At 42.9% G+C, this 23,266-nt stretch overlaps 1 protein-coding gene across 1 annotated transcript; it reads right to left on the bottom strand.

Annotated features, from left to right (window-relative positions):
- LOC112560266 (FMRFamide-related neuropeptides-like) lies at positions 1-21,823 on the bottom strand. The gene is made up of 4 exons (XM_025231975.1): positions 21,576-21,823; positions 21,081-21,216; positions 20,362-20,770; positions 1-315 (listed from the first exon to the last, which is right to left on the bottom strand). Exons 1-3 carry the CDS (start codon positions 21,811-21,813, stop codon positions 20,422-20,424), a joined length of 723 nt encoding a protein of 240 aa, XP_025087760.1. The 5' UTR covers positions 21,814-21,823; the 3' UTR covers positions 1-315; positions 20,362-20,421.
- Positions 21,824-23,266: the final 1,443 nt, after the last annotated feature.

Below are 23,266 nucleotides of genomic sequence, written 5' to 3'. Positions count from 1 at the left end.
AACTGTTTGCATCTTTATTACACTTTCGATTCACTTTCGCATCTTTCATGCTGATTGCTGGGCTGGGCGGCGACTTTTAGTCCTTGGCTGATGTTTACTTTCCTTCTGTACAATCACAGAGTCGTAAACAAGTACAAGTGATGGGGTAAGTTTGTATAACCTAAACATTTTGTGACATGTTCTTTCATTATGGCGGTGGAAGAGAAGTAGAGTTGCGGTCTCCGTGTTCTTGATGTCGGTGAAGGACGACCACAAATGTCAAACATCCGGGGACCAGGCATTCGTGATCGTGATGCTGCGTGTGTGTTCTGAACTCTGAAAAAAGAGAAGAGAGGATGTTAGTCTTAAAACATTTGTGTAGCCTTTTAACTTTCGGAATATCCAGAACCTCACTGTCCTAAGCAGAACCAGAGCCGACCTGAAGGAATGTTAACCTTTGACTTCCATATGTCTACCTGCGTTTGAGGTCTACGGTTACTTTGCTCTTGTCTCCTTCAGTAGAGGATAGTCAGGGCACTGTAACATGGGGACTAGGGTGGGTATAAAAAAATATGTCCATTTGCTTTTATTCTTTATTAAGTACTTTTTACTTAATAACATTTGGTATATTTGTTACAGGGTGATCTTTTGTTTGTGTGTATGCGAGTGGTTGAGTTAGTGTGATGTAAGTCTGGAAAACATCCATTCCGCAACAGGTCCGTTACAGAGTCCGTATGAAGTGTTCTGCTCATAAATAACGTATTGAAAAAATGTAAATATTGGAACATTTAAAACACCTGACATCATGCATTTGCTTTATAGAACACAAACACATGCGCACAGACGCTCACACGTCCATCAACATTCCAGTTCATTTATACACCTAGCAATTTCTATGAAAACGATGGACACCAGGGCATCGTCATGAATAATTAAATTTATTATGCAGCTAACCGAATAATTGTATTTTCGCGAAACATTACCTCGCTGAAGATTAGCAGAGTGGAATAACAGACTGGACCGAGCCTGTCTGATAGGAAATATAATATTTTTTTGCCGTTAAAGAGCGTTTGGCTGTTGTTTTGAAATAGGGAGACTCGGTTTGTCATTCATCAGCACGAACCTGACAGCTTTACGACTGAACATTTCTCAAACTGCCAATACGGAGCCCATCATGCGCCTTGTATGTCTGCCAAAGGAGAGAAGTCATGGATTGATTCTGACAAAAAGGCGAGGAGGAGTGATAGAGGGAAGCACTGGGCAGGACATTGTTGCAGTCACAATAATGTGAACGCTTGAGATATCATGTGGCCGCTCGGTCATAACCTTCAAGAGCCTCATCTAAACTGTCAGAAAAGCACACCGCCAGGACTTCCGTCTTCGCTGTCCCAGCCACTCCAAGTTAGCGGTCTTCAGGGGAGGCCACTGAATCTAGCATGGGCGATAAATCATTGCATTTGTGGGCGGTAAACAAGCGGTCAAGAATCACACCACTGGAGATTTGAATCCTTCTAAAGTGGACAGTTCTTATCTCTGCCATCAAGCCTGTCCCCTCTCCCCAACCACGTCTCTCTCAATTAGTCGTTCTTCTACTCTCTCCAGTCTTCTCTCTTTCTTCTTATTCTCTCTGTCTCTCGATTTCTTTCTTTTCCTACTCTCAGTCTTTGTCGTCTTTTTTCTCCAAAGTCTTTCTTCTCAAAGTGTGGAAAGATAAAGTCCACAGCCATCTTGGGGTAAATACATAAAGTGTATATCAGAAACGTCAGACAATATCTAGGGAGGTCGAAGAATCTGGAAACGAAGACTGAACTTACTGACAGACACGCAGGCAGAGAAATTGTTAGATGGCAGCAAACATCTACTAATACAATATTCGTTATTGCGTTCTATTTGTCTGCATCATAAAAAGCAACACTCGTTTTCATCTATTGTCGGCAGCAAGACGCCATAAGCCAAGTTTTTCTTTTCATCTTCCTCCCCCATGGACTTAATTTCTTTTTCCTGTAGGCTTCCACTCCAGGCCACAGACTATGACATATTCAATGCCTGTGAAATGTCAAGCCTTGACTACCGTCATACCGGCGTAAATCTTGCCTGACGACTTTTATTGACTCTTCTTCACACATCGCCGACCAACAATCGACCAGACTCTCATCGGGCCAAGAACACGAAGCGCAATAAAGATGAGTAAAAGACGGGAAAAAACCTTAGAAAGCAAACTAATCAGCCCAGAACCGGAACCATATAACATCAGAGCAACAATTGCTTTCTTTAACGTGTAAATGTAAAATGCAGTAGGAAGAAAATCTGCAGAAATAATTACCAGAAATATTGCCTCTAAGTTCTCTCAAAGAAAACAAACAAAAGGCAATCAAACGTCTTCTGGTTTATCAAAGGAGAGGCCGGCAACTAAGGCATTTCTTGTAATACGAACAGCTCTCGTCCAGGGATTGATCATACATGCCAAGGTATATAAATGATGAGCAATGAGGAGTTTTAAAGTCTGTTTTCGAAACTGATTTGAAGCGCCTTGTCAAACAAAGTAAGTTCGTGCACTGGGAAAGGTCCACAGCCGATCCCTTGGCTTAAATAGGAGAGAAAAGATTAGTCTGACAAATTTCTTTTCCGTCGTCTTTCCATCTTTTTACTGGGTCACAATGTTCAAGCATCTAGGCAGACCTCCATCTCGTGATCAAAGACGAGAGATACTGGAGATACAGCCTTTAAGAGAAAAAGCAAACTTCGTAGGAATACCTAATGGTGTGTGCTTCTGCCGTGTGTCAACTGCTGGGTCTAAAGGTCTGATCACACCTCGGGCAACGAGAAAGCAGACGTGTATACTGCTTAAATTGTACAGACGAGTAATTCCTACAGTCTCTCTAAATATTCATCGTCGTCGTCGTCGTCGTCTGCAGCGACGTCACAAAGGAAACTACAGAAAAAAGTACTGGACCTCTAAAATTAAAACAAGATTACAGCAGGGCAGGCAGGGACGTGCTACAAAAAAAAAAAAAAAAAAAAAAAAAAAAAAATAAAATGGAGTTAAAAGAACAATTTGACTGCCGCAGTCTTCTAGTGACTGGATGCTTGAATGAGTTTACATGCCATCAGAAAGCTTACCACACTTCCAAGATGGGTGTGGAGGCTATTTCGATTTATACTTTGAAAAGTTTCTTGTTAGCCGACGGGTTAAATAAGATTTTGATTATGAATAATCGGATGAACTGTCAAGAATTAAGTCGCTGTAGCTGTTTACTTAGTTTCAAAATCATGAAGTTTTACTTTAAGAGAACTGTGAGTTAAGTACACTTTTAAAATAGTCATTAGCCTAACTGCAGCTCACATTAGCAAAAATAGATACATCAGTTTTGTCTTAAAAAACTAAGTTTAATTATGAAAAATACATTTACATTTCTTCCTTAAGTCCAAGTATACGATGCTTTCCATACAGGATGAACTGTGGCAAGCAACTTACAAGTCAAATGGCTTTTGTCAATATTTGGCTTCCATACCCCGGTCCTTTCTGTCTACAACTCTGAGCTGGAGCTGCAATACATTTTGGAGTCGAAATTTGAAGTTGAGTTGGCTATGAGGGGTGGGTCTTGACATGGGATATAAGCTACTTTAGAAATCAGAAGATACGTTTTCAAACTGGACACGGATTTCAAACTGAACGAGCCTCACTTCTTGTGTAACGTTCGCTGTCTACGTCACGGACAAGTGGTGTTCCACCTTACCTGGACAGTCCGGTGAGCTTACATAGGGAGCTGGTGTCCAACAGTCATGATTCAATTTACTGATGAAATTCATCGAACCTGGGCCGATAGGTGAGATCATGCAAAGAGGCCCACTCGTGTCTAGTTCCATTTACACCGACGACAACATCCATCCACAGTGCATGTAAGAGACTCCTGCGCAGGAATCCGAAAAGCTTATCTCCAGACAACGATAATAGCCCTAAAGGACTAAGCTCCTTCAGATGAGCAGCGCTTGCTGAAAGGTCAAACGGAAATTTGTGTGCCGTGCGCACACGGGTACGAAACATCCAGCTTTCATCTGAGCCCGCTCTTGAGGCGACTCCTGCTCCATCATGTGGCTGGTGACGGGAAGATCACATGTGTAGAGAATTACGCAGCCGCTCGCCATGTCGCAGACACGATAAGGCAAAAGCCAAATGTTTGTTTACAGATTAAACCCTAATCGCGCACGAGAGCGCTACGTTGCCGCCCTTTCTTATCTCGCGGAGTCTCGCGAGGGACAGTTCGATGCCTGCTCCATCCCATGCCCACCTTACATCTTTCTCCGACTGATTCCGGGAGACTTGATTGATCACCGGAAAGGCCGTTTTCCATGGTGACAGTGTCTCTTACTAGGTATGGCGATGTGGGTAACATGAGTGTGCAGAGTTCAAGGGCTGGCAGACTCCAAGTTGCCATCAATCACTGCGCCGATGATTCCCAGAAACGCAGACGATGGAGATGTTTGAGTGGGTGGCTTTGCACAGGGGTGAGGTAGATAATCATGATCCTATAGGCTACTATATCTCACTTGAAAGTCTTGTGGAGACCACAATTCACATTTACTTTGACTTTGACTAGTAAACGGACTCAAGTCGAGCTGATTGTTTATTGGTTTATAGTAAGGGAGTTAGAAACTGATTGCCAGTAAGGTTTTAATCCCAGTAAAAGAGTTGCAAGAAAACTTACATGAGTAAGCGCAAAAAATCAAAGAGAGAGCTAGCAAGATATAGAATAATTTTATAATAAATAGAATATATAATATTATAAATCTAATATAATTTATAATGGGGAACAAAACTTCAATCTTGCTTTATAAACATCCCTGGGTAGTGGAATGGTAAGTAACATAACGGTCGTCTTTAAGGGAAGCGAGATTTCAAAGACTTTCCATTTCTCGGGGGCTAATTTCTTTGTGAGGACAAATCGCATCTCCTCTTTCTTTCACCGTTTTACCTAACCCTACCCTCTATTACGTTCGGGTACCAACCCAGTCCTGACAGCCGGAGCTGAACTTTTTAAAAACTATTTTCTGCACTTTCTCACGTCTGATTTCGGGTTTAGGAATGAACAACCCGAAAACAAAAGCAAAAGTTAGGAATTGAAGAAAAGCAAGAAGGGGAAATGGCAGTCAATTAAATGAACGAATGAACTAAAATAATGATCATGAAATAGAAACAACATGATCGAGTGAGCGAGGTGGTGTGTGTTGATTGAGAGACGAAAAGGTTCATAACGAGTTATGAAGGAAGGAATCAAGTGGCTATTGTGACAAAGACAACAACAAAGACAAGAAGAACGAAGATAGATCGTATCTCAGTCCGACACGCAAACCACTCTAACATTATAGGATGCCTGGCTTATGTCTCGCTGCACCTGCTGCAAGAAGTGTGAGCACCAAGCACCACACGGTGCACTCGGCTCACCTCATTAACCTCTGCAGTCACGTGTGAAGACGTAGTTTACGCTCGCGACGCGAGTGCCCCCTGTAGTCGGTGGCAAGACTTGGCAGTGCCGGGGACGACGACCGTAAACCGTTGGCCCTAAACATCCCTCTCCCGGATGCAGGCTATCTCTGGCCGCACTTGTCTCCCAGTTCCCTCCCCAGGCTCTCGCGCTGCTCGTGAAGTCTAATGACACGTGCGCAGCAAACGCACCGAGCAAAATGTTCATTTGACGTGCAGGTCGTTTTCTTTCGCTTCTCACATCCTCCAGTAGGATTGATGCCAGTTTTCTCCCCTTTCTACGCTCTCTTGCGTTCATCTTGGGTTGGCGCGATTAGCTCCCCCATGTAGTTTGTCTTCCCTTGACGCCGTGTTGTGGGCAGCTAAGCCAGGGCGGGGAGACCAGCGGAAAGTTTATGTGTTAGCTTAGCAACAGGCACCGTGCTGGTCTGCCAAATGTCAGTTAGGTTCTGTCGGAGGAGTTTAGTGAAACGGTAAAAGTTAAAACCGATTATCCAGTATTTTCAAGTTCAACTCGCCCAGACTGTTTCTGCAGATAGGGGAGCGTGAGGGAAATATTCATTGTACAAAAAAAGCCAAATACACAGCATTCACATTTCTGGTTGTGCTCTGTGTTTCATCTCTTTTCGTGATTTTATTATTTCGTTAGTTTCGTTAGTTTAAATATTTTTTTAATATTAAAGACTGGTGAAAAGGGCTATTTGATGATTGTAATAAAAAAGAATAATTTTTTAGGGTAGTAAACTATTTAAACAGTTCCGATCAACATTTAACTAAAGATGGCGCTAATGTGTTCGTCTATTTGAAAAGCGAACCCGACCATTTTACATACTAAACCTGGCGGTAATATTTATGTTGGAAATATGATAACAATCTGAAATTAACTTTTCTGTAAGTGTGAAAAATCCTGCTTAATGTACATTATTACAAACTGATAGGCAATGAATACTTTTCACGCATGGAGAAAGACTCCACGCAAGTAAGCACGCACACACACACAGAGGAAGACCACCGAACGACCAAAACACATCTTAATTAATATTTTAACATATAAATTTGCCCTGTTCATATATTGAACAAACGAAGATCAGTCTAAAAGAGAGAAATGTCAAACAAACAAAGGTTGGAGGTTCAAAAAAATGCCCTCGGACAATTTGAAGGTCTGTCCGCCCAGACGTCCAGACGTCCAACGTCCAGTGCTAACGAGCATCGGTGTCGCCCTTTGCGCGTGCACACCGTCAAGCTGTGCCGATTGTCGTATCAATAGGTTTCTCACGGTTCGCTGAACTTTCATCCGATTATGGGCTGTTGGCTGAGGGGATTCCTGCTGTGGGGCCATGAGACGACGAGGCATCAAACAAACTGGAAAAAGTGGGTGATGGGGGGGCTGGGAACAGAATGCCAAGGGGAGTTGCCTCTCCTACGTGGCTGTCTGATTTCGATCTGTGTTTTCCCTGCCCATCTCCTCTGTTTGATTGTTTATTTAGATGTTGAAATGCACCACAAAGCTCAAGCGAACCACTTTGGCAATGTTCTAGGAGCTGATAAATTAGTAACCGAAGAGGATGAGTTAAACGCATTGTCTGCAAATGATTGACGACAACCAAACGTCTGCTTTCCCAGCATGCAGCTGACTTCTGTGTTACCAGCATTTGAGCTCTAAAGTAGTAATAGCGAACATTGCAGCTACTCTCGAGCTCAGCTTTTCTACTAATGCTTTCGATCCTGAACTGTCGCTGAGAACGGTACACTTTATGAATTATTTATTTTGAGTTATTTTGAAATAAACATTTAAAACATGTGTTTCTACGACCTATTGCGGTGTAATGTGGTGAAATGTATTCTTAACATTTAACATCTGAACACACGGAGAACTTAAAAAAAAAGTTAACACCAGGAGCAGTAACAGTCACGTGACTATAAATAACAGTCTTGAAAATGAGAGTAATAGTCAGATAAATAGCAATAACAATCATAGGATTAGTAATAACACAATCAACAATAACAAAAGTCATTCTACACCTGACAAGCACAAGGACCGTCAACACAATGACACTAATCCAATATTGAGATTCTATTATCGCCTCAGTCGTTACCAGCATCCACTGATACAATTACAAGATAAGACGGGTACACACACGTGTCTACAGGTTCTCATGCCTCGGTATGTACGCGGGATGTCATTGGCATTAGAAACCGAATCTCGTTTCAACAAATTTCTTCCACTCATCACACACATGATTGGTCCCCCGACCGTAGTGCACGTGATCAAAGGGTGACAATAGGATTGTCTTTGCACCTTCTGGACCAGCCAAGCAAACCTCAACGACCGATGCAAAAAAAGCCACTTCTTGTCCTTAAATATATTCAGTAAGGTTTTGATGTATTGTAACAAATCATAGCTGCATCGACATAGCATGTCATTGTTCATTGGCTGTTTTTTCTCGTGGGACTTTTCCGAGGTTTGTGTAAAACAAAATGTTTACAGAACAGACAGTGGCTTTTGACCCGAAAACTCGTGAAAGTTATAATAAGAAAGGCTACTTTACACGATTTTCTAATGAAGAGCCGTGGAATACGAGAAGGGATTAGTGACATTGGCATTTAAAGAACGATTAACAATACAATATTATTTACATTAGTGACCTTTACTCCAAAGGTGTGATCGTAAGATCAAGTATAGATAACTGTAGAACCTAAGTGTGGAGAATGCGGAAAAAAGGAGGGATTGAGGGAGACAGAGAAGAATGGACAGAGCGAGAGAGCGGGGAGGGGCTGGGGGTGCAGGAGATTCATTCACATCCTGGTAACATTTGACAGCGACGAACAAAGGACGACAACATGATTCATCATCGCAATCGTTCCCGTCTAATGCAATGCTGCAGTTTCAATAACCGTCAGCAAGAGATGACAGGCGGCGAGAGATGAAGTAGGGGTCGTGACCCCTATTAGCACATTCTCACTCATTCTCACTCTATTTCCGATACGTGCCGCTCTAGGATGGCCTGTGTCACGTGACCGAATCTAACATTCCCCATCCGCCGTTACACCACCTCCAGGAAAAACCTGCGTACTTTCAATTTATTGCACTTTTCTTGCCAAAAACCATGAATACGAAAGTAAGAAATAAAGGAAATGAATGAAACAAAGCAGAGATATAAAAAAGATGTGAAAATGTAGAGTTTGTATGAGAACTGCTTGTGTTAAAAATATATTTACAAGTCACAGAGGTATACAACCTAAGCTGACTCAGTTCTGCCACAATACAGCTAAAAGATTATCATGGCATTTCCCAGAGTGCGAGATTCTACAGTTCTGAGCTGAGCTGCCCTCTCGACAGTCGGCACCAGGATGGAACCAGCAGACGCCCCCGCAGGCGAGTAATGTCACGATCCAGTCGACGGTGGGGCGGCCCCGTTCTTACGGTAAGTACGGGCTAAAACCTTTGATGTCTGCCGCCGGAGCTGACCAAAGTCACCGCGGTGACCCCAGTGCCTGCGGCAGTCGCGCTGTTGCTGAGTCGTTTGGACGAGTGACACTGGGTGGGGAGGTGGGTGGTGGAAGGTCGTGCCTGTCCTGACCGAGGGAGCTAAAAGTAGAGCTGTGCAAGTTTAGACACGATGGACAATGCTTGGGGGCCAGCAATGTAGCTTATTATTCTACCTGAGCCACCATTCTGAGTTTATCGTCGCCCGCAAACGATGTGGTTACACATTGAAAGTAAGCAGCGTGTGCTCACTAAAACACATCATCATCATCATCATCATCATACATCATCCTCACACCGCAGCTTGCTCACACTCACATCACTCACCCCCAGCCTCACACTCGAAACAGTCACACACGCCACATCTTCACACCCCACACATCTTCAAACATCTTTGCACACGACACTTCCTCACACTCATCACACATTTCACATCACACTGACTACATCTTCACATCACATCCAAGCCTCACTGACGACACTTGCTACAACTTCACATTTCCTGGAGCCTCAATCACCACAGACCTTTATTCTCGCCTCAGCTTGTTTGACGATTTCCCCTCGGTTGCAATTTGTCAACATCTTCTTTTCTAAAGAGTTATTGAATCAATCAATCAATCAATCAATCAATCAATCAATCAATCAATCAACATTTTCATCGTTTTATTCTTCTATAATTTGAACGCTTCTCGAAAGTTTGAGACTGCATTAAGCCAACTTCCCATATATTGTTTTTAAATCGTTGCAACCGCTTAATACTTTCACGTCTGTCTGTCTGTCTGTCTGTCTGTCTGTCTGTCTGTCTGTCTGTCTGTCTGTCTGTCTGTCTGTCTGTCTGTCTGTCTGTCTGTCTGTCTGTCTGTCTGTCTGTCTGTCTGTCTGTCTGTCTCACACACACATACACACAAGCGCGCGCACGAGCAGAGAGAGACACTGATCAACGCATCGGAAGCCTCTGTGATGCAATATCATCAACAGAACCTGTCCTCATGACAGTTGCGCAGGCAGACATTACCAAGGCAGCCTCGGAGGTGCAAGATGCAGTGAAGGGGAATAAATGTGCACACATCCTGTTTATGCACGCGCCATGTTTATTCACACCCGACATACAAACTAATGGACAGGTATCCCGCACGCGGGCTTCAATGTATCCCCGATGACAAAACCTCGAACAGATCATCGATGGCGAGGCCCTAGATTTATTCAAAAGGTACCCGCGGGATTCACAAATCAGTTTTTATTATCAGCACTGAAATCATCCAGCACCTAATTTAAAAGCGGAAGTTAAATAATATTTCCAGAAACCTTTGTGTGTGTTTTTTTATCTTATTTATTTCAGAGAAAAGTACTCCCCTGACTGGCTGTTATTCTCTCCCTGTATAATCATGTTTTCTCGCTGAAGTTGTCGGGCCTCTAGTCACAGTAGTTAATGTAACCAACAGTCTGCATAGTTTCTGTAATAAAAGTGTTAGAACATGTGTATCTGTAAGTCAATACAGAAAGTCACATTGTTGTTTCAATGAATCAATATTTGTGATTTATTTTGTCAAATGTAAGCAGGACAAAAAAAACGCAACCGTTGAGGTATTTTAACGCAAACAAGCTCGATGAATACTGAAAATATCAACTGAAATCAAATGACTGGCAATAACAGTTATGTGACTAGCAATACAAGCTTTTGAGTACAGGAATAGTCATACAAGAGAAAAAAGCAGTAGCTTCGTTTGAATGCCACTATTTGATTATCACAAAATTCTACGCATCAGTTTTTCTCTAAAACTACAAAAATTCTTCTGTAACGATTGAAATATTCGAGAAAAGGGCCTGAGTGTGAATCTTGTGATGAGCTCTGAACTGTCTACCTCTGTCTACCTCTAAACTTGAAGATACTTCTTTTAATTGTTCATGTTACATGTCCTAAGTAGTGTTGTTGTTTCAGTTGTAGTCGCTGGGTGGTTCACAAATGAACATTAAGATGTAAGTTTATTCAGAATTATTCACCAAAAGTCGCCCTTCATCTCCTGTAACTTGCAAAGGATGTGTAGAATTTTCAAGCACTGAGACTTTGGTAATGCCGGACACTAACATATTTCAAATATTTGCTCTACAATTAAACTAAAGACTGGCCTCCACTTTCGTCTCCTACAGGGGTTACACTCAGTATTAGCATGCTGAAGGTGAGGTTTGACTGGTGTACAAACAATTGTCTTAGTGGTCAACCATTACCAGTCCTTTAATATAATATATATATAATTTTCGCGAATACAGTTTATGTTCTTGTAAGTGGGATTTGAAGTTAAAATTATGGTTGAAGTATGTCTTGAATTTTGTGGGAAAATTGGTGCCACCCATTGGAACGTGAAGTCTCTCTGGCTGGTTATTTCATCTTCATCGTTCTAAAATACTGAAAAACCAGAAAGAACCCACAAGGAAACATAATAAAAAATATGTATCCTGGGCTATTAATCTAAATACATCATCAACTGTCGATTCATGATCGTCTTTTCGGTAAATACTACAGCGTGCTGTGTAGTGCTGTCCAAAATGTCTTACCGCCTTTCACACACACACACACACAAATATCAAAATCAAGTTGTCTCCCCTGATAGTGTGTCCCCCACAAGTTATCTTTTTATATTATTGGGCTCTTTGATGTCAAGTTCTAGATGGTGGCTGAGATTCCAACCACAACCGGAATAACCGATCCAAATCTCAACAAAACTGCTAAAAACCGTCTGTTTGCTTCCATCCTGTCGAACTAATATTTTCAGCCGAACGAAACCTAATGCAGTTGACAAAATGATACAGAAATTGAAATCTCTGGGGGTGCCGAAAGCTTGCTTCTTCTTTTAATCCATTCAATCAAATTTCATTCATATCTCTTACACGGTCGCGGGTAAATAATTTTTTATCCCCAATCGTTCTCTCTTTATTTCTTCCCTTTTTTCCCCTTAAACGATGAAACAGGCTTCAGCGACATTGAGAGGGTGGAGTCTGTTTTGATGTCTCAGAAGCTGTACACTTTAAATAATCATGAAGTTGCATTTGACAAGAACAGAAGAACGGACAAACGGCCACAGCAAGAAAACAGTGGTGGGGAACAGTATAAGAGCTAAACTGGCTGGGGGAGATTTTTTTCACGAGAGATGTGCTATGAAACAATTCACCACATAAATAGAAAAATTACGTTTGGCGGAAATGACATTGGAACCCACAGAACACGGTTCACTGCCCGACACTAGATGAAAATGGCATTTTTTTAAAAGCTGATGGTCAGTTACTAGACAAGTGAATCAGATGAGAGAGAGGAATAAATTGACTCTGTGTCAGTTGGCTGCAGTACAAAGAAAACAGTTTTCAAATTATTTGTTAGGTCATCTGTCATGGACCACCGGAGGTTCATCGTTCAAAAGGTCGCTGTAAAAATTTATGAATGCCAGGTTTTTTTCGGCACATCTGACCTTTCAAGTGCGCTGTTTGCATATTGAAGTCCAAACTGATGTCACTAATGGACTCCAGACGACCGTCTGCCTCTTTTCCTCTGGTTATCAGGTGCCTGGAGATCTGAGGGCAAGACGCCAACTGCCGGAAATGAATTATGCAGACTCTTGCCATTTGTGACACTGATACCAGTGGCATCAAACCTCTTTTCCTCTGCCCCTGCCTCCCCATCCTTCCCTCACACAGCCCCTCCTGCCTTCCCCCCGACTTTCGTCAGACGGTGGAGCTCCTCAAGAGAGGACAACCCGCTTACAGACTGCAAGCGCACAGGAGGTCCTCGGAAGGTGAAATCAAATCTGACGGCTTCTGTTCAAACACTACCGTAGCGGAAGCTGGAATCGCTGCCAATAAACCAGCCATGGCCATGCTCCGGGGCTCAGAGCTTGCAAGCAGCAGGGCTGGGCCGTTGACGATGGGCCGAGGGGTGGCTGTAGGGGACGCCTGTGATTGTGGTAATCAAAGGAGAGAGCGACATCAAGGCACCTTCAGTCTCCCGCCACGAGCCTGGCTCAGTCCTGGCACCAAAAAAAGAAAGTTTTCCTCCGTTTCTAGCAATGATTATCTGCTGTACTGGGAGCTTATCCGCTGGATGGTTGAAGGTATTTATGGCGAACGACAGTACTAATTTAGTTCTTTTAAAGTGGGCGCTGGTAGTTTGGTAAGGAACGAGTCCGCCGAGCAGTTGGTGATTTCCCATCCACTCAGCCAATTCTGATATCTTCCTTTGAGCGGGTAGCCGTTGTCCACTGAGAGTTTGTGGAAATGTCACGCTAGACACCCAGGACAGGAACATCACACAGGGTCAGTCATGTGATCAAGGCGAGAGGTCACGTCAAGTGGGGAACGTAATCAGTTATAACTGTGTTGAGACCATAGGCAAGTCAGGGAAACAGAGTCGCACCTGTAAGGAATTTTGCGGCAACTGGATCATGTGTAGAAATGTTACAAAATGTTGTAACAAGAGTATTTTTGTTGGAGATCACGTGATCTCGGTCTTTACTGACAAACACAAGTCCGTTGACTGTCCATGGGCCGGTAGCTTTGCTGTGTCAACATGACTTTTGTGGTAAAAGTGTTGCTCGTCGTGACAGCAGCTCCTTTTTTGAAACTATGTAACCTTGGCTGTTTAATTACCGACGAATATATCAGAGATTTATTGTGACTGGAAAAGAGATAATGGCGTGTGGTGAGATACTATTGCCGAATAGCGTCCACAGCCCACTAATGGCTGACACCAAACTGCAGAAATGGTCTTCCACCAACTGGTGACGACGAACATTGACAATAATGTATTTCTCTAAGTTAGTCAAGTCAGTTAGGTACTTGTGTATAACGGTAATTTCAACAATACAGCAATAAAGACAGTACAACCGTGACATCAGAGATGTACTTTACTCTACTAGTGGCGGCAACAACTCACAAGCACCACGTTCAAACCTCTAGAAATGCAATATCGCAGCCACGGTACAGACAGGAGCACAGCTTTGATGTCTGTAGCCGAGGGCCAGGGCCAGCAATCATCCGGGCCTGTTTCCTCTCATTAAGTAACGCTACATCTGGCCAATAGTCTTCAAGAATCACATGTCGGGAGATCGCCCTGAGGCAGAGGCCAGCAACCTGGAGGCCGGATGCGCAACACCTTGCCAGGCGTTAGCTACATGGTTAATGCCAAACCATCATCTAAACTGCTTTATTGTAAGAGCATGTTAGCTGATTGCTCTGTGGGGTGGCTATCCAAACAAAGCCTAATGCACTCTGAATCCAATCCATAGAATTGGAATAAGCTTCAACTTTTAACTACAGATTAACTTTTCACTCAACTGTGGAACACGAAATGGCATTTCATCCAAAGACACTGGTCGGATGACGAGTAAGACATAAGTCCTATTCGGTCCATTCAGAACCATTCAGAACGGGACATCCAGCCAGGTCTAAATACAACACCAAGATAGATGGTTTACGTGAGAATTCAAGCTGCTACATTCAGAAAATTTACTTTTCTTTATTGGTCTTCATTGAGAACAGAGGCTTCGCCACCGCACTGTTGGAATTAGAGAAGTGCAGAACCAAGCGAGACGTGAAGGATGAATGAAGTTTGAAGCAAACTAAATATGGCATGACACCAACTTGTACCTTCTCAGCAATCTGCCATACACTCTTCCGTGGACACAGCTTCCGCTGGTGCTGCAGAATAAAGGGGTGAAAACCCTGACGACGAAAGTGGAGAAAAAAGCGAACACTCCGAGAGTTGGTCTAACAGTAGTCGCTCTTCGTGCTCGCCCCTCGCGCCCACTCGTCTTGGAATGGCCGCTTTGCTGAAATGCCTCATAATGTCGAGCAAATAATCATGGCGAGACACTTCTTTAAACTATGACTGGCCGGCAAAATGTCCGCGTCTAGTCGGGCAAACCAGGGCCAGAAAGCGGCGGCAAACATCTCCCTTTCAGGGTGGCCGCAGAAATGTTCCAAGTGCCAAGCTTTCCAGTTTATTCAGCAATCGCCTATCTTCCGGCGATATGGTCTCGTTGATGACACCATTTCACGGCCACCCCCATCCCCAGCCTCTCAGGGGACACCAATCTCATCAAAGAGTTGCTGTCCTCATCGTTTGCATATCAAAGGTGCTCCCCCTATGTCCGCACCGCATGACCTAAGTAAGATCGAAGTAGAAAGTAAATGATTTTTTTTTGATTAAAGTGTGAAGTATAATTCCCTGAACACCTTAGATGTCATTAAAACAGTTTGTACTCCAAATAATTTACTTGATTATAACCTCAACTAAAGAGTGATCACCGTTTACATATTTATCTTTGCCTGCCATCTATTTCGTGAAAATGTTTAAAAGAAAAAGAAGATAAATTTCCTCAAAATTTGGTGACAACGTTTCCCAAAGTTTTCTCACCACAGTGGGAAAGGTTGCAGAGTACACACTCTTTACTCAAACTTTTGATGAAACTTGTACTAAATTATGTTTCCGAGCAAAGAGACTATTCTGTCACTATTCTCTGTCTCGGTGAATCGCTCTCTAACTCTGGCGGTCTGTTTGGTCGTGTGTGATTCTCGTCGACAGCTGGCAAACAATACAAACGAGGATATTGTGTACAATAAAGTAGAATAGTTCTTAACAACATTCTGTAATGTCTGTTTCTTTGTTTCTGTGCGTCCGCGCACCTTTAAAAATATTTCATACAATAACAAACGTGAACGAGTTTAGAACATTTCCTTCAGTCTCGCAGTCTGTCGTCAAGTTTCCGAAGTTTCACGAGAGAGTGACACAACCCTTCTGAACATTGTTTGCACAACATGTTTTGTTTGCATGCATGTCCAATTATTTCATATGAGGGGGGAAAGGAGATTCTGGAGTTGCAGAAATATAAAAGGAGAACAGAAAACAGAGTTGTAAGAAACAAAAGAAGACATGATGAAGGATTTCAACAGCACATACATGACAACCAAATAATTTTTTTCCTGTTACGTTTGAAAACTTCCCTTGCCACACCTTGTCACCACGATGTTCCGGCGTGAAACGCTTTAAATGTCGTATTATTCAAAAATGTCCTTTTTTGTAGCAATAACCGCAGAGCTTGTGCCCAGATATTCAGAAGATCAGGGACAGAACTATGATATGATTTGAGAGATAAAGCTTGGCAAAGTGCATTTCCTTACAGACAAACGACATCACAATGGTTACATGCTCAAATCTTGCTGATGCTGATGATGATTATTATTATTAGTTTGCTTTTCTGTATAAGAAGTGTCAAGATTGTCATTAAAATAATACTTTGCTCTACAATTCTCTTTTGTAAAAGTTTTATCTATAGTTTTAAACTCGAACTTTCATAGAGAGCGGCAGTGACTTGACTAACCTGTACATTTTATGCAGGTGACTGCTTACCTATCTAAGAACACAAGTTCAGAGGTGATTTCATATGTTTAAGCATTCTAACAGCATTGCTCAGTCCATCATTGTGAGACACTAAATGTCATTCTAATAGAGTATGCACCATTAGTTCCCGAACAAACAAACCAAACTTTCTACAATAGCATTTTTTTGTGGGGTTGGTATTTACTGGCGATAGTAATGTGTGCTTTATCCGGTACGTAGACATTTGCTTATGTATAAAATATGGTCTCTACACGAGGTGTCCGAACACTCGGTCCCACGTTGAATAATGTTTTACATGGGAAGCACTCTTTGTAATTGAATCCGATATCAATGTCAATGTTCATTCTCGAATCATAAAGAAACATTAGACACTGTCCTATGTTAGCAAGTTGAAAAGGATGCAACAAACAACTGCTCTAGAGTCAGCTATAGAAAATACGTGCACGCACAGGCATGGACACACGTGCAAACGCACATACGAACACAGCAGGAAAAGCAACCCTTGAAGTATTCACACTCGTCTGCAAGCTGTCAAGAAAAAACACACAGAGAGAAACACTACATACGCGTGTACACACACACACACACACACGCACACACAGAAACACGCGTGCGCACGCGCTCACACACACACAGCGGTATAAAAAATTCTTTTGATCAAGACAAGTTTAAAGGAAGAAGGAAGTGTTTGGTAACTTTCTTTGATCTCCTGTAAGATGGCGCGTGTTTTAGGTAGAATTACCGTCAAAAACTGAGTAGCTCTGTTCCACTTGAAGAGCTGAGTTCAGTAGGAGGCGCCACTCGTCCTTGTGTGCGCTGCACAGGCCCTCCCCACGTGACCACAGAGACTGGCTTGACCCAGCTACGAACTTTCCAAACTTTCTAAATCGATCACCATAGCGATAAAGCATTGACGAGAGAAGAGTAAAACCTCGTGGATTGGCCTGGATTTTGTGGAAGTCGGTTTTAAGTATTAGTTTTTCTTTATGTTTTCTTTGTACATTTTGTTCCTTCTTTTTTCATTTTAACGACGAATGGAACGCATCTTGATCACTAGGCTTTTGATGACAATGCACCACTTTATTTGCAGAATGATCAAGAATAACATTTCCCGCATTGTTGAACCCAAAAAGAATTCCTATTTCTGAGTAATGTTTGTTTGCCTGTAGAAATACACTAACCGGCAAGCCAGTCTTGTTGACAGAAGTGCAAATCATGTCCTGCAAGCGGATCAAGTTCTTTGTGCTTTGCTTTCCTTGATGCTATTGTCGGTCATCATTGTGCTGTTTTAGGCAATAAAGATTTCTGTCGACTTTATCTCAAAGAAACCTAAAGATATCAAAAAAATTCATTACATGAGTCTTTACTACTTAATATAAATACGTCTCTACAATGTGGTCAAAGTATTTTTCCAGTGATCTAAAATAAAAGCTAAAGTCAAGCTAGGATGTTTTTCTTCGAGATAGTGATTGAGTCATTAGACAAAGATCTGGGTTACCTGGTTTATAAATGAATTCAAAAAGATGAGACTGTGGCCAAATCTCATTAGCATTGGTTCGTGTGCTCTAGAGATAGTCGCCGGGTGGACGCTCACCCACTTTCTACCTTTCAGCTGATGGAGTCTCATTATCAGTAAAGGTGAACGGTTGTTAGGAAAGGAGAAGGGATTGATAACACGTCCACACAAAAACTGCACGGACTACTTTCACTCACTCTGTTTTCCATGCCACCTACAGGTGACCTTTTATTTCATTACAGATCTTTAGGGGGACAGATAACAGAAAGATAACAGGAAGTGACGATTCGGGACGTGGAGGTGGAAAAATCGAGACTGGAATGTGAAAAGGTGGGCGGAGTGAAGAGAGGATGAAACTGAAACAATGAAGGAAACGGATTTTCTCTCTCGTCCCCAGGACGTCCTGCCATGAGTCTCGTGCCCCGAAGCCTTGTGTCCACGCGCTGCGCTCGTGCCACCTCTGTGCGCATGCGTGCAGTTTGGGGAATCATCCACAGCCTCAGGACGGAGTGCTAATTGTCTTTGCAGTCCATCAGTGATTAACGGGGGTCAGGACAGTCCATGAGGGATTCTCCGAGTGTCAAAACAGTTTACGAGTGGTTGACTTTATGTCAGGAATTCTATCAGGGACCTGCTGGGTGCCGGGACAGTTCATTAGCGATTAACGAGATGTTTGGACAGTCCCCAAAGTGATGTCAGGACATGTTCACCTTGCCACCCACACTTTCGATAATCAATGATCCCGAAAAAAACCAAAGAAAACAGAGCTCTGATAATGTGCACAACTATCAAATAGATAATAGCGATATCTAGTTTAAGTAATTATAAAGCGAGGGTTAGTCCTTACCCTGGACAACAGGGCAAAATCAAGGACAATCGTTTTGTTTCCAAAATTATAAAGAAGCTGGTAAAGATGTTTTGAGGTTAGAAAAAGTACATAGTGTCTGCGTGGTTTGAGCATTGCATGCTACATACAAAGAAGATGCTTTTCCGTGAGTTTCGTGAGTTTCGGAAAAATAACATACTTGGGTTTTTACGGCGCCTGATGTGAAAACCAAAGTTGCTCAGAATAATAGGAGAATTATATCTTACGATTGGTGTTAACGAGCCGAGTGGTTAGAGCGCTGGAGTCCGACTTGAGAGGCGAACTAGTTCGATACCCGAGTAGAGCAGCAAACTACCCCAACATACTTAGCTGGCAGCCATCGGTATCTGACTCCATAGAGGGTTAGGGTAAGGCAAAGTAACGAGGGAGAAGGGATGGACACAGCCCTTACCTCAAGCTGGCCCCAAGACAAGTGAGGTCTCTAACACCTCAACACCCTAACGACCTGATAAGGTTAGGGGACAACCCTTTCCGTTACCTACTTTTTATGACGAGGTGGTTGCATGTAACATGCTTTTGATTGTGGTAAAACTGGTGTAATATTTCCGACAGGCGATACAGATATTACTGGATATTTATGGGATTTGTCATAAGTGATCTTTACAAGATAAAAACACAGATCTTAATTAAAAAAGACATCTCCAACTCCACACGCTTTCGATTAGACTGGAAAATGGTACTTGTATTTCTTAGATGCGTGTAACCTTTAAGAAGTATAGGTACTATATTCAGAGGCACAGACGTTAGAAGAGATTATCATTTGGTGAAACAAATATCATCAATTATAATTATGCAATTTGTAATTTATAAATAGACATGCCATCATACGTGCTGATAGTGTATTAAACAGCAAAGACAATAGGTAATCGGCATAAGGAACGAAGAAAATACACTAATACCAAATTTCTGAAAATTGCTTTTGTCTCTCTTTCACTTTTTATTTTTTTTTTATTGTGCACGATTCTTCGACAATGTTATAAAGTGATTTCAGTGTACAGACTTAGAGAGTGCACACGGCAGCTTCAACGACAGGGTGGGAACTGTGCGCCGCATTTCCACAGACCTGTAATACACGGCGATGTGGTTCCTATGTAATGTCTGGCATCATGTCAGTCATACTGCATGCTACCCCAGGACCACGCCAGCAAACACACAGGAAAGGTTATGACCCCAGCGTACTCCATCTCCCATCGTCATGGTGTATATGATACTCGTATAACCCATACAAATATGTAGATTTTACTGAATTGTTCATCAGGTAAGTACCTTCTCTAATTAATAGTTTATTCTACAATTTTTTCAATTTTAAAGTGTTTAAATGAAAACAATTTTTTTTCTCCGCCTTACTACTCAGTCCTCTTTAGATTATCTACACTCTGCACTACCCTAGTATTACCTTTAAGTATAAATATTAATGCCATTTAATATTTGCTAGTATAACAGACCAACCCTTCTGAGTAACTCTTTACAGATCATCGAACACGTTAACTCCAAAATCATGATTGATGGGTGAGCAACAAGCCGACATGTTGACAACCCCGTGTTGGAGGTGAGGCTGGTGTCATACACATAACCTGTAATCTGCTCAATGTGGACTGTTGATGTACTTTGTGCGCATGCTCACCTGTCTGAGTAGAGAGGCAGGCGAGGACGCCAGGTGTGGAGGCGTCACGGTGCTGGAGGCTTACAGCTGCAGGTCGCTGTCGGCGGCAGCCGCGTCGTGTCCGCTCGCCGCCTCTTGTCGCCGCGTGTCGCGCTTGCCGATGCGGACGAAGGAGGACTGGCCCATGCGTGCCATCCTGTTGAAGGGTCCCAGCACGCTGTCCATGGCCGGAAGTCCGTCCTCGCGGCCGATGCGGACGAAGGCGGAGGAAGGGATCTTGCCGATGCGCACGAAGGAAGAGGCACGTTTGCTGAAGTCCTGGTCCTCCACACCCTCGTCCTCGTCGTCCGATGACTTGCCGATGCGAACGAAAGAGGACATGCGCTTATCTTCGGGATTCAGGTACTGGGACTTGCCGATGCGGACGAATCTGGAAACAAGGATGGAGAGAGCTGCGGGTTACTGACTTTGCCATGTAGATAAGACGGATATGTATAAAGTGGCCAAGGACAAATACCACTGGAGTCTTTTAATCAGAATATGTAAAAACTAACCTGATAAAAAAATTCTAAAGTTGTGTTACATGGTGACCGCTACAACAAGACTGTTTTGATCAACGATTGTTATCTAGGTATCTATGATTTATAACTGTTATTTATAACTGTTCAACCTGTTCCCAAGTCCAAAGGTCATGAGGTACATTTGTCAAAAAAGCGTTCCGAGAGATTAAGGATACGAACCTCGATGCCTTGCCGATGCGAACGAACGGCGAGGTCCGTTTGTCGACGTCCGCGCTGTCTTCCTCTACCAGCTCGGGGACGACCTCATCGACATCCTCGTCTCCACGACCGATCCGCACGAAGTTGCCTGGGCGACCTGCACGTGAGCGCCAGACGGTCATGCGCACTGACAATGATAGACACTCTGACAAATCTAAGCAACCATGTTGACAATGATAACATTTGAAGTTAAATGTATCCTTCAGTTTTGTCTGTAAAATGTTAAGAACCAAACTGTCAAAAATGATGTTCCTGGTCTTACATCATGGCGGATAATTCATGTGCTGAGACTGAGACTTTTGACTTTTAAACGAGCGATATGAACACCAATAATTTTTTAATTATTGTGGATTTGATTTTATTTAAAAAATGACAAATGTCGTTGGGTGTTAAGTGGTTTATATGGTCAAGTATGTTAGAGGATATGAAAGCACAGAAGCAGCCAAAGACACTGACCTATCCGAACAAAGCTCCTGGGCCTGCCGATCCTGACGAAGGAGCTGGGGCGCCCTATCCTCACAAAGCTGCTCAGACGCTTCTCCAGCTCCGAGTCGTTGTCCACATCGCTGGCTGCCCCACTGCCCTGGGCACTAGCTGCAGGGGCACTCTCCCCCACACTGGGTGCGGCCTGAGACATGCTCAGCAACACCATCAGCATCGTGGTCGCAACGGCGAGAGGTAGGACAGACTGCATGACGGGCTGCAACAAGCATAGTCGACAGTGGAGTGGGGACTATTCCTAGCATGTCTGTCTGTCTGTCTGTCTGTCTGTCTGTCTGTCTGTCTGTCTGTCTGTCTGTCTGTCTGTCTGTCTGTCTGTCTGTCTGTCTGTGATGATGATGAAGAGGAGGAGGATTATTATTACTATTATTATATTATTTTTGCGATCACACTCATGTTTCACTACCGTTTTCCTTAATCTTTGCGAAAACACTGGACTGTCTGTAAGCAAACCGTTTCGATTTTTTTTTTTTCCACGCTCGTCTTGATTTCGCGACAATCTGCGATTTTATAGGATGAAATCACACATTGCAACAGGGATGGAGTCAAAGCTACATGGGAGATGATATCTCCAGTCTGACAGCGCCTGTCTCTATTACACTGAATTAAGCTCCCATTAATATCTGAGAGTGAGGGAGCAGCATGGCAATATGATGTAGAGAAACATGTCAATGTGAGGTAGAAAAACATGGCAATGTTGTGTAGAGAAACATGGCAATGTGAGGTAGCAGACACATTCAGTAACCTCGATTAGTAATTTTCGGTTATGAAATCAACTACTAAGGCCTTGGACATTAGGTGAATGATGTCACAACTGGCGAGGGGCTGTTTACTATTTATTATTTACATGGGTCAGCGCTTCTTTGTCATGACATGAACAAACTGCTTAGGTCAACCTTTTTCTTTTTTTTTATTTGAGACAGAAAGCAAAAAACAAAAAAAACAAAAAACAAAAAACAAACAAACCGACAGACACACAGCGAACAGACCGTGAGAAAGATGAACCGACTGACGGATAGACGGTGGATATAAAGGACGGGCATTCAAAGAAGGACAAAAGAAAAAAGAGACAAAGGAAGAAAGAAGAAAAAAACAAAGAAAAGCAGAGGCAGTAATAGACTTTCCTTATAATATTATATTGAGAATAAATCAGATAAAAATAAAAACATAAATCTGATATTTCTCATAGCCACACAACATGCTTCGCGATGACCCTTCATTCTGTCATCAACGAGCGTTTTCAAAAGTAAAAGAGCTTCTCTTGATGAACGAAGGAAATCTAGTTCCGCTCTTCTTCCGACTGGGTTGATAAAGTGTCCCAAGTGTCACGCCTTCCCTTAGGAAGTCAGGAGGAATTTTAGACCTCTTCACACTCGCAGGCAGAGAAGTAGGGGCTCGTAGCACCGATGATCTAACCTTTGTGTCTCTTTATCGGAACTTTTTTATGTGTCCTTAGCATAGAGACTCTCAAATGGAAACACGAGCCATTATCTGACACTAAACTCCGACAGCAAGTGCAAAGGGAAATAAAGAGAAATGAGATGTCTGCAGGCAGAGTAACTCGATCCTGGCGAGGTTAACCCAATGTCTGTTTAACAGGCGCGTCGGACATGGGTGGTCCTGGGTGGGTGAGCTGAGTTCACCGG

This window comes from Pomacea canaliculata, linkage group LG3, assembly GCF_003073045.1.
Source record: "Pomacea canaliculata isolate SZHN2017 linkage group LG3, ASM307304v1, whole genome shotgun sequence".
Taxonomy (NCBI): Eukaryota; Metazoa; Mollusca; class Gastropoda; order Architaenioglossa; family Ampullariidae; genus Pomacea; species Pomacea canaliculata.
This window is presented reverse-complemented; position numbering and strand designations above follow the sequence as displayed.